The 13,572-nt window shown below is 29.0% G+C and overlaps 1 protein-coding gene across 1 annotated transcript in view; it reads right to left on the bottom strand.

The window, feature by feature from the left end:
- The window catches only part of LOC142332863 (nitric oxide-associated protein 1-like), a 32,338-nt gene that overhangs the window by 16,644 nt on the left and 2,122 nt on the right, over positions 1-13,572 (bottom strand). Inside the window, exons 2-4 of the mRNA XM_075379540.1 lie at positions 10,950-11,128; positions 6,835-7,084; positions 5,120-5,326 (exon numbers count right to left, since the gene is read on the bottom strand). Coding sequence (XP_075235655.1) covers positions 5,120-5,326; positions 6,835-7,084; positions 10,950-11,128 — 636 coding nt within the window. The remainder of the gene's footprint in view (positions 1-5,119; positions 5,327-6,834; positions 7,085-10,949; positions 11,129-13,572) is intronic.

The raw sequence follows: 13,572 nt of genomic DNA on the forward strand, positions 1-13,572 counted from the left end.
AAAATCCTGTTATATTTAATTAGATTTTTAATGTAAAACTAATTCATTTAATGTTTTAAAGAGCAATAATTTTCAATTCCTAAGAATTATAACAAAACTCAGTATTTTCACTCAGTATTTTTGAAAAGTCCTGAAAAATTAAATAACTTTTAAACTGACAAAAATAGAAAATTGATTACAACTTCATTTATGAATAAGGTAGTTAGAGTTGTTTACTTAATATTTAGTTAAAATATTACAAATATATTTTGATACAAAAAAGATTGCAATCACTATCTCACTTTGGTTTAAATGCGGCTGAATCATATCTACAGTGATAAATTAACAGAAAAGGAGCGTCACAGTTGCAGAGTAGATCTCCAAGCCCAATGACTACACTTAAATATTTTCTTGAGAGTTATACTAAAGCTAGGGTTTTTAAAAAACAGCTGAACAGCGCTACCGTATAAATGAAAAGATAATTACTCACAAAGGAGTAATCGCAGAATATGGAAAAAAAAATTTATTATAGATCAACATAGTATCAAGTAGTAGAAGGAAAATATTCTGAATATTTGCTTATAAATAACCAGATAAAATATTAAATTACTCATTACAAAACCAACATGTTCATGTGCGTTAATCCTTTTGCAATATTTTAAAAATTGTAATAAAATATTTAACCCATTTGTGCCCTAATCTTTTTTTGTTTCCAATTTCCTAAACTGTTGTTAAAATATATTGTTAAAATTAGATTTGCCTGTTCGTGTAATTTTCTGGTATTACAATTATTACAGAATGTAATTTAGTAAAAAACTAGACAAAACACAAGATGAAAAACAGACTACCTATGTAAATAAAATATAACATAACAGAAATACTGAATTTAGAATCAGTCTAAATCATAAATATCGCATATAATCATTAAAAATTTTTTAATTTTAATGATTTTAATTGCTGCTACTACTATATAAATCATTCACTTGACTAAATCCTATGAATGCTGAATTTAAAATATAGAAAGATGATAACAAAAATCTACATGCTAAACTAACAAATAAACTTTGCTAAGTAATTTGCCATCCAGACATTAGTAAAACAACAAAATTTAACTGATACTATATACATAAATTCTAGTTACTAATTTTTAGGATATTCCTGACAAATTCAGGGAGACAAAATTTACAGGCTTTCAACATTCAGAGTAAAATTCTTCTGCACGATGTATGTGGTGATCCACTTTGTTTTTTTTCTGTGCTGCTTTCCCACATTGTGTACACCTTATGAGGATTTGATTTTTTCTAAAAAAAATTGGATTTTTCATCACACCTAGCACGAAGAAACATTTTTACTTGGCCTCCCAGTAAGTGCTCGGACTACAGAACATGTACCTAAGTATAAATTGACCATATATGACCAAATATCTAGTAAAAGCTAGCACATCTAAGTTACCCGCTCAATCTTTAGGTGTGATGTGAAATAGTTGCCGTGAATTATTCATATACATTAAAACAAAAAGCTATCATCAGCTAGAACCAAATTCTGTTCCTTATATCGATTCAGTAATTAGATATATTTTCATTTGTTTGATCGACTACGGACATAAATTTTTATAATGATGTATACAAGCTGGATGGGTGACATCAATTTTTTTTCAGGGCATTGCTCCATATTGTTAATCCAGTTCGTGACACATTTCTCATTATAGGTAAAACAGTAACTATGTTATTGTCATGGTGTCTTACCATTGTTACTCTAGTAACTTCATCTGTAACCTGAGGTAACTGCCTTGATTTTCTTTATTGTACAAATCTGGTTTTGGGAGTGGTGCCTTTTCTACACAATCTGAACTCACCATTCCTGTTACATGATGCCCGTACTGTTGAAAAGCATTTGTAAAGCAAAATGACGTAAAAGTTATTGAAAAATAAGTCATTACCACCAATACTAGAAATGAGGTCAACAACCACTGAACCCCCAACACCCAGTATACATTACCCATACAGGCACCTTGAAGCGGTTCCGCATGAACAATACGTCTGAGTTTGACACAAACAGCCCACATTTTGTATCCAAAACAAATTGGCCTACCATGCAAATGTTGTTTGGCACCATATCTCCTATAAAGCATCACGAATTTGTTAACATCACCAGGAAAAAATTTACACCATCAATCAATCATTCAACATATTCCAAAATTTTTCCAAAGCGATCATCATTTTTCAATTTCAAGTTGTAACAAAAATATTCCGTATTCACAATACTTCATGATCTCTCTAATATGTATATGATTGATATGTTTGTCTTTGTTAATTATCTGACTGATATGATCTCTCTGATTGTGTATATCATGAGATACCTAATGATCTCATCAAATCGATTCTGGGACACGGCTCTACACACCGAGGCATTTTGTACATTAACTACGGTCACCCAATACATTCATCTTGGCGGTAAAGGATTATATCCAGAAATAAACAAAATGACTATAAAAAGGTGAATATCATTTTTCGATAATTTAAATGATTTGTTCCCTTTTTCAGTATAATAACAAACTGAATTTTCAATGATAAAGTCAAGTATTACATCATCAAAAAATTTATTAAAAAATCTGTGGCGAACAATTTTCATTTAAGAAATCTTTACCCATTTCTGTCCAGTGAATGCATTTATTTTTGTTTGGTTTTTCGGTACTTATGTACTAACACCACCGCAGCTACAGCTTTATTTAAAAACAAAGTAAATCGGATTTCGGTGTAAAATGGGCCGATATAGAGTTTAAAATAGTTTCAAAACAGTCTCTTTATTAATTTTAATAAATGGTTATTTATATTTATAAATATAATTTAAACAAACTTAACCTACGCTCGCTTCGTTCGCTAACCTTGACTAACTAATTAACAGGAGTGTTTTGATTATTTAAATAATAAATAATTGCAATAATTACTGAATTTATTTAATAAATACTCAAAAAATTACGGTGTTAATTAGTCAAGGTTAGCGAGCGCGAAGCGAGTGTAGGTTAAGTTTGGTTAAATTATATTTAACCAAACTTAATTTATTAATTATATTATTATTTATTATAATTAATAAAGAGACTGTTCTCTTAACAAAGATAAAGCTCAAAATTTCCTCTATCATGAATCTGCACAGGAAATGACCAAAAACGTTTTAGATTATGACCTCTAGTGATTGAAACCCACTGTCAACAAATGTAGACATCCAATTTCTACCGATTGTCACAATTTATTATCAGAAATATGATAATAATCATATTTCTGATAATAAGGAAACAGTAAGCAAACTAACTGACAGTAAGGAAACAAATATATACATAAAAAACAAACATACCTTGAATGGTGTGTCATGTTGAGTTATTGATGGTATAGTATGGGAAAGAGATTTTGCATGGTATCACGTTACAGTAGACCAACACACAACAGGAAAATATTACAATTATTATTGTATCATTTACTCAATTGAAATTTTAAAAAAATGTACAAAGTTGATCAATTTTGACAGTGAGCACAAATGGGTTAACAGAATGAAAAATATGACTTCTCATAGAAAAAGAAAAGAAAGATATAGAAACGGAGCATCAGATTATTAAGTATGAATCTTGTAGACTGATATTTGGAAAATTAAAAAAGTTAACTTACCTCTGTGTTCATATTTATAAATGTACTTACTTTGTTAATAGAAGAGCTACCTTCCTGGCACCATAACTCTAGAGCTACGGTGCAAAAAGGATAGTATAGTAATCATTCAAAAAAATGGAGTACGGGATTTTTTTGCATTTCTGAATGTTTCATGATCCAGGGACCCCAAAAAACAAAAAAAAAGTGAAGGGTTTGTACATATGTACATAAGGGTGTTGTATGTTGGAAGCTTAATAACGTTTGACTGGATAAAATAATTTTGATGAAATTTTGTAGACAAGTGTTTATGAAGCAATTTGTTAGTAAAATTTTGGGATCAATATCTCCAATGCGGGGGGAGGGATTGAGGGTTAAATTTCTCAACTGCATACCTTTTAACAGAATTTTTTTATGTCTTCCTAAGCGTAGTAGTACTGCAAGGCCAAAAAACAATAATACTTTGGGGCCAATATTGAAAGAAAGAGGGAGATCAATGTTTAAAAATATAAATTTTCTGAATTTTTTAAAACTGTTTTAATTTAATTAAACATACAATATTACAATAAAGTTTCATCATAATTCATCCCCACCCCAAAAAACAATTCTTAGGTAATATTTTATTGGTTGTACAATTTTCAGTTGAATTTTTTTTCATTTCTTTCATTCAACAAAGTATCATGTATCATTATATTTTCACCACATATGAATATATAGCCAACGCCAGGAAAGAATAACAACTTTGTTGTTAGCTTTTTTTTGATACAATAACAATATCCACTAGCTCTATTAAAGCACTGTCAATAAAACTATTTTCAAGTAACTCAACAACATAATACTTTGGCTTAAAAGAAAGGTCCTTTTTAATAAATTTATCAATAAAACAAAATAAAATTAGAAAACTTTCTTACATGGAAACAACCTTTCTCTGTCAATGAATTTTAAATAATACTAATTAAAATAACATTACATAGCGAAGCTTAGAGAGAGCTGCATCTAACCAGTCAAAGTATCAAAAAAAAATTTTAATATTTTTTTTTATAAAACCCTGAATTTAAAAAAGAGACATTCAAACCAACACAATGGTTATTCTTCATCCACTGTATTCATCTGAATCCTTTCTCTTTCCCAAGTTGAAGAATGGAAAATTTGACATGATTCAAGCAGAATCACACACAGGCAGTGTTAAACACATTCACCAAAAGAATCTTTCAAGATTATTTAATTCAACACAGAAGAACTGGAAATTAGCGTGTCTGAGCTCCCAATTGAACTATTTTGAAGGTGGACCAATAAATAAGATCCAAATATAGTGATTGATGAACTTTTGGATAGTACCTCATATTTGAATATTCCAAAATATTTTCTGAAAACTGGTGGTTGACAGACTTAAGGACTGAACACGTTTAGATCTATAGATATTTTTTAAAGTGTTATATCAACTTAATTATCGAACTGTTTGTTATAAAATAAGAGTAAATCAATTAAAAACTGATTAAACTTACCTCTATATTCCCATACATTATACAACTGATTAATTAATTCTTCAACACCGAAACCACTTTTAGCAGATATTAAAGACGTATAAATAACATTTGCATTTTTAGGAACTGCTGCTTGAAGCGACTGCTTAGCTCTATGAATCCAACCTTTCCTATCGCCGACTAAAAGATCAACTTTATTGCCAATTAAAAATAATGGCCTCTTTCTACCTACAAAAATATTTTTTTTTTAAATTACTGAAAAGTCTCCTTCAACTTCTAATTAATAAACACACAGTTATATGTTGTACGATCTAAATTTCAAAATTATGTCATTAAATCTAATCTCTGACAAATTCTTGAAACTATAAATTACCAAAAAACACTGCCATGCAATAATTAACCAGTATATCTTAAATATATAGTTTTACTTAACAGTAAAACATTAAAACCATGAAATTTAGCAAATACTTCTACTTCTTTTTCTGTTTAGCCTCTGGAATCGCTGTAAGGTATTACTTCAGAGGATGATATGTATGAATGTAAATGGGCTGTAGTCTTGAACAGTTTCAGGTGGACCATTTCTGTCACGTGTGGTTAATTGAAACCCAACCAACAAAAAACAATGGTATCCACGATCTAGAATTCAAATCCAATTTTTTTTTTCCAAAAGTTTTGATTTTTTTTAACAACTATACTCTAAATACAGTATAATTTTGACTACAGAAACATCACTTGGTCAAGAGGTTGTCTGGGGATCAAACGAATTTTGATTTTTCTCTCAATTCAATTACACTGGGCAGATAATGATGTAGACAACGGTACTGAAATTCATCTATTACGACAATATTTTTTTTAAAGGTAGTTTTAACTGCATTTCATTACTCAACATGTTTGAAATTATTTTATTCTTTGGCTTTGATTAATTGATATGTAATTAACTGTAATTTTGCAGCAAGATGTAGCTCTTTTTTTCTGTTTAGCAAGGTATTACTTCAGAGAATGACATGTATGAATGTAAATGAACTATGGTCTTGAACAGTCTCAGGTTGACTATTCCTGAGATGTGTGGTTAATTGGAGCCAACCACCAAAGAACACCGGTATTCAAATCCATATAAAAGTAACTGCCTTTACTACCATTTGAACCTTAGAACTCTCGACTTCAAAATCAGCTGATCTGTAATGACAAGTTCATCACTAAAGCAACCCATTGGTTTCAGCAACATGTAGCTCCAACTAATTATATTCAGTCACTAAAAAACGTTTTAAATGAACATTTTGAAGAACAGTGGATCAGTAGGGACACAGAATTCAGTGGCTGCACACAAATCCAGATTTAACAACCGGTGACAACTCCCATCGGAGCATATTCAAGAAAACATTTCCCGTTTTCAACTAAGGTGCATTGATGAATTGAAAACTGCTGTTAGAGACTGTATAATTTTTATTTTTCAACATGGGAAAGAATGTCTAAACACAGTTGGTGATTGAAAAAATGTGGGCAGACAATGGAAGAGCATACACAGACCTAATTTAAATTAAGTTTTATCAGTAAATATATTAAACAAATGTTTATTCCTATAAATATAAGGGGACTTTATGGCCACTTATAGAAGATCGAGTTTGAATAAAACCGGTCAACCGGCATCTGCAAAAGAAAAATACTGAACAATCTTACTTTCAAGATAGTTCTCGTGTAAAATAATTTTTTTTTTAATCTTTATAAAATATACTGACCAATTATATTAAGTATTCCAGGCCATATACTGCAAGGAAAATCAGTAATATCCACCATTAAAATAACTAACGCTTCTTCATTTTTAATTTTTGATAATAAACGTGGATAATATTCAGGATCGACAGAAACAGATAAAGCTGTATTATAATTTTTCATAAAATGACATCTTTGACAAGTTATACTACGTAAATCTTGCACAGTACATGATGAAAATATTTCACTCGGTAAATATCCGGGTATACCTGGATCCTAAAATAAATCAAAAAATGTAATAATACTATTATAATAAAAGTTAATAACAAAATTCATAAAAAAAAATTCTAGGATAAAGCAAACACTAAATTTAAATGAAAATAATGCGTATTAAACCACAAAACTGAATATCTAAGAAAAAAAAATGAAAACAATGATTAAATGTTGGTTGAGTCACAAAATATTTTTTTTTTACTTTCTCAGATACATAATTCTACTACATAAGGAAATATGCCTTAATAAGGTATAATTTCGCATCATGGAGTTTTTGTAGGTCTTGATGTTTCATGACCTCTTCCACTCACAAAAAGAAACATAATTTTTGCATTGGAATATTCTGGATGAATGTTTAAATGTTGGCCTGTTTTTTATTTGATATTTCCAGACTGGATACACCACTTCAATTGAAATCTAATATAAAGATTCAGTAGAACATGTAGAAAGGATACCATATGCAAGGTTTCCTATGGAAGCCATGAAATACAATGTTCATAAAGTTAAATATCGTAGTACTTAATTTATAAGTACGACCATTTTCTTGTAACCAGCAGTTTCACTCTTCATTTTGAGGTGAAGCTACAAAATTTGTAATAATTTCTGAACAATGTTCTTTAGTTAATATTTTTTTCAAAAAATCATTCTTTGTTGCAAAATAAAGCACCAAACGAAGTGGGCAACTCTAACCGAAAGTCCAGTTTCCTAACATTCTCCTGGAAAGGAAAATCTAAGAGTAATTGATTAATGTCGTGTAAACTGTCAACTTGTAAGACTGACCGATGACCTCAACTACATTTCCTATTCCATAAAGTAGACGCTAAATTAAAAATAGTGTATTAATTAGCACCACACAATAGAGAAAGTTAGGCACTGAAACGTCTGGCATTCAGAATAAGATCAAAATGATTAAATGTTTTATATATAATATATTTCCAAAAGCATAAACAAAATTCAGCTTAACCTGCCAAAATACAGAATCAATAAGAGCTCTTACCTTATCTTATTCTTTTTCTCTTTCTTTTCTACATATCAAAAGCATTTTCGAGGAAATTCCTCATCATCAGTTAATTAAAATTAAAAATTAATTACACAATAAAATGCTAAACATTAATATAATTACAAATAAGACATGATATACGTGTCAAATAATTAAAAATTGAAAAACATTAAAACGTTTTGTATTTTTTTAAACATGTTTGTGGCCAGTCACTAAATACAACACTGTACTAATACAATGTACACTTTACCTAATATTGACAAAAGTGCTGCTATCTGTAGCAGCTTTGATAAGAGTATCATTATCAAATTCTGTCTGCAGACTGATTAAGCTAAATTTCTATCTCTATTTATATATATGATATTTTTCTAAAATGTTCAATTTTTTATTATCATTTTCTTTTGTGACTTATTTTTAAATTAGATTCTGTGTCAGTAATAAAGTGTTTATTCACTATTAGATGGTCGGCAACATTAGAAAAATCCAATTTATTGTTTATATAATATCTAAAATATTCTAAAAATGTTACTTTAAATGATCTATTACTTTTTCCAATACAAATTTAACACAATCATTACATATTATTTTATAAATACCACATAAACGATTAAAATCGTTATTATCATGGTTTTTTAAATGCTTTATTATATGATTGTTGGACTTATATGCTGGTTTATATTTTTCATCATTATAAATGATTAATTAATTTTCAATAATATTATTAGTACAAGAGTATTTTATACAGATATTATCAGTGTTATATATATTATTTATAGGTTACAACGTTGTTACATTTTTAGATTTTGTTTTTTAGGCTTTACATCCATTTTTTACTGCAATACTCTTTTTAATATTTATTTCTACATCCACTTTTTTCTTGTTCTGTGTGAAATGTATCGCTCTATTTAACACTTTTGTAAATAAATCAATTTTGGGTGACCATGAGCGATTAGATTTTCTATTAATAGTTATTTTACATGTTGTAGATTTTCTGTATATTGATGTTATAATATGATACTTTTTGTTGATTTCAATATTAACATCTAAAAAACTTATTTTTCTGCGCTTATCTGTTTCAAATGTAAATTTTAAATTATCATGATAGTTTTTCAATATTATAAGATGTTCATCATTTATAACAGGTTCAAAGATAACCAAAATGTAATCAACATATCGAACCCACAATAGAATTTTGTGTATATGAGTGATACCATAAACTATTTTATCTTATTTTCAAATTTCTGCAAATAAATTTCAGAGATGACGTTCGATAAAGGAAATCTCCATCAGTAAAGTATTCTCTTGTGTATAATATGCATTATTAAATTAGAAGTAGTTTTGTTGACATATGGTTCTAATAAAGGTGAGAAAATTATCAATAGATTTTGGATTTCATTATTATTTTTTAGTTTATCTTTTTTATATAAATTGTATGATCTACAGGAATATTAGGGAATATACGAGATCTGTAAGTTAAGTAATGAGACTAATATTTTTTAGCAGCCAAAGTGGCAACACTGTAAAGTTACTAGTAAACATATGGTTACATGAACAGCTGATTTATATTAGGTATTAATATTTTTAGTTTGTTCTTGCCACATGAGACGTCAATAAACTTTTCGTGAAACAAGTTTTTGTTGTGTTACAAAAATGAGTGATACTAATTATGAGCAATGTTGTTCGATCAAGTTTTGTGTTAAACTCTGAGAAAATGATACTAAAATTTTTAAAAATTGAAAAGGTGCATGGAGATGACGTTCTGTCATATGCTCACGTTAGCATTTTCAGAGGGCTGGGAATCAGTTGCGGACGATCAACCGCAAACATAATCAAACAGGGCAAACGGTAAGACCGTTAACATCAAAAAGTAATGACAATATTGAGCGAATCAGAAACTTGATAAGATACAACTGGTGATTAACTATCAGAATGATTGCAAAACAATTGAATTTGAACCATACCACAGTCCGTCAAATTTTGGACATGAAAAAATGTTATGCAAAATTGGTCCCTAAAAGCGTCACCGTTGAACAGATAAACAACAGGGTGGAATTGCGCCGTGATCTTCTAGAGTGAATTGATACTGAACCTGATTTTCTAAAAAAATGTTATTACTGGTGATGAAACTTGTTTATTTGAGTACAACCCAGAATCAAAACGACAAAGCAAGGAGTGGCACACTTCAAACTCACCACATCCCAAAAATTCAAAAATGAGGATATCAAAAATCAAAACCACACTAATTTGTTTTTTCGATTAGTAATGGTATTGTCCATAATGAGTTTTTGCCTACAAGACAGACTGTAAATCAATATGTTTACTGAAAAATTCTTGAGAGACTGCGGAAAAGAGTTGCTTGTGTGAGACCAGCCATCAAAGACAACTGGATGCTGCATCATGACGATTCACCTTGTCACACTACACTCCCACTTAGAGTTTTGGCTAAGAAAATATTATATTATATAATAATATATTTATATGGTAAATCAATCTTAGATCTAAGTATCTTATCGATTATTTTTTTAATAAAATAACAAGGTACAGATTTATATTTAATTAACGAACGCATTGGGTTACCTTGCTTGTGTATTTTAGGAAGACCAGTAAGTTTCAGGGCAAATGGTTTAAATTGATATAATCTAGTGCGAGACTACAATTTATAATCATAATCCAAAATTGTCTTACAATTTGTTATTAAACTTTTTGTAATCTTTAAAAATTTATTAGCCGGGTCTTTTATTTACTTAAAATTATTAACGGTTATATACTTTTCAACTGAATTATTATATTTTTCAATGGCATACATGTTTTATCTGATTTTAGTATAACAAAAATATTTTCTTTTAACCCATTTGAGAATTAACTTACTTGGCAATGTAAAAGGGCACCACAACCGCCGCAAGGAACATTGCTCATTGGTATAGTACTGTCTGGTGTACCATATTCAGATCGTTTATTAAATTCTAATAATTCCTCATCTGAATCTTGTTCTTCCTCAAATATGTCATAATCTTTCATCCATTTTTTATTAGATATATGTTTAGTATCTGAAAAGTCAGTCAAAAATAAGGTACTTACGTATTAACGCCACCGCAGCTACAGCTTTATTTAAAAGTAGTCAATAGAATTTCAGTGGAAAATGGGCCGATATAGAGTTTAACATAAATAAATAAATATTTATTTTATAGATACAATTTAACCAAACTTAACTTACGCTCGCTAACCTTGACTAATTAACACCATAATTTTTTGATATTTATTTAATAAATTCAGTAATTATTTATTATTTAAATAATCAAATTATTATTATACGCGATGCAAGCGTAGGTTAAATTTGGTTAAATTATATTTATAAAATAAATAAATATAAATAACCATTTATTAAAACTAATAAAGAGACTGTTCATTTTCCACCAAAATCCGATTGACTACTTTGTTTTTAAATAAAGCTGTAGCTGCGGTGGCGTTAATACGTAAGTACCAAAAATAATTTTAATATCGCAGATAAAAGTTATTATATATAACTTTTACATTTTTTTATTATGAAAAACTTAGTAGCAATGTTATAAGTAGATTTGCTTACATTGATTACAGTAACTGACCATAAACAGCTGAAATTTTATCTTTTGATAATTCACATGTAAAACATAGATCCTCACTTCAACATGTAGAATATGTAATGCTGCAGGGAAGTCTCCTCAGTCCCTTCCGCTTTTCTTATTGTTAATTAATGCCTCAAAATCAAGAACCATTTATTACCCTCATCACAGGTTATAAAATTAAATCCATACCTGATGATAATTATATAAAAGGATTTCTAATTTTTACACTACTAGTTCAAATAATTATTCAATGAATGTATCTTAACCATTTAAATACACATAACATTTCATTCTGCTTCTCAGATAGATGCTAAACATTATTTCAATTAATGGTATATCCCTAACAAAGTTATTTTCCACTGAAGCATTTCAGTAAAACATTAAGCCACAGTGATTATTAAAAATATTTATTAAGCTTATATTTTCCCTTTATATTTACTTATTTATATCTTCCCTTCTGAAGTAAAATATCACCTCTTGGGATTTCCAAAAAAAAGTCAGAATACATACATTTTCAAGATAAAAAAATGCGGAGTCTCAGATCATTGTTTGGTACCTCAAATAAACCTAATTAACAATGTGTTTATAAAATGCAAGCTTTGTTAAAAACTGTAGTCGCTCATTAAAAAAAAATAAAAACCTTATCTACACATAACCAGACAACCAAGCAATGTTTTCATATAATTAAAGAACAATAATTCAACTTACAATAAAGTGGTTGCTTTATTATTCTTAAATAAATTACCAAACCATTTAAAATAGAATTAGAAAATTTTCTTTTAAATAAAATATATTCTGTATTGTTTCTTAATCATGTATTCTATGATATTCTGATCAAGGTTTTACCACAGTTTCCCTTAATCCAACCAGGCAATTGCAGGAGCATTTCGTGGTAAAACTGATAGGTATCGCTTGTTAAGATGAATACCACCTACATTTTAACGTTCTTATGCAGATATGTAACCATATATTTGATTTGGAGACGGCAAAAAGGAAACCACTTCACTTCTCATTCCTGTAGTAAGGTTGGTTTTCATTCTTGAGAATCAGAATAAAATTTCTGTGGTAATATGACAGAACAACATTACACATGGTAAATACCACTATGGTTATGATCGATAAATTATCTGATTGATTTTAGAGAAATAATATTATTATTTAAATATTAAAAACCCGGTGAGCAATTTTTTTGATGAAAATTCAGAAGGATGCACAAATTTGCATCTCTTTTTACTTTCTTTTTCCCGTTTAGCCTCCGGTAACTACCATTTAGATAATTCTTCAGAGGATGAATGAGGATGATATGTATAAGTGTAAATGAAGTGTAGTCTTGTACATTCTCAGTTCGACCATTCCTGAGATGTGTGGTTAATTGAAACACAACCACCAAAGAACACCAGTATCCACGATCTAGTATTCAAATCCGTGTAAAAGTAACTCTGGCTTTACTAGGACTTGAACGCTATAACTCTCGACTTCCAAATCAGCTGATTTGGGAATACGCGTTAACCACTAGACCAACCTGGTGGGTTTTGCATCAATCGCATAATTTTTATATGTGTAACTGAGAGGACAAACATATCGCTCTATAACTTTAAATTATATTTTTCATTAAATTATATAAAAAAAGTCTTTGATCAAGCAGAGATCTCTATAAAAGTATAAATTTTGACATAGTTATATATAAATAAATATTAAATTTTGTGGTATGTTATTCCACAGAAAAAAAAGGAACTGATCAATATTTGCCTGGATGAATCAAGGGAAACCACAGTAAAACTTTGAACAAAGAAGCATCACAAGATATACAATTAATTATAAGTAGTTAAAGTGCAAGATTAAAAAGGCCAAAATAATTATACTTAAGATGCAAACACGTGAAATAATGT

Source organism: Lycorma delicatula, chromosome 12 (assembly GCF_047948215.1).
Source record: "Lycorma delicatula isolate Av1 chromosome 12, ASM4794821v1, whole genome shotgun sequence".
Taxonomy (NCBI): Eukaryota; Metazoa; Arthropoda; class Insecta; order Hemiptera; family Fulgoridae; genus Lycorma; species Lycorma delicatula.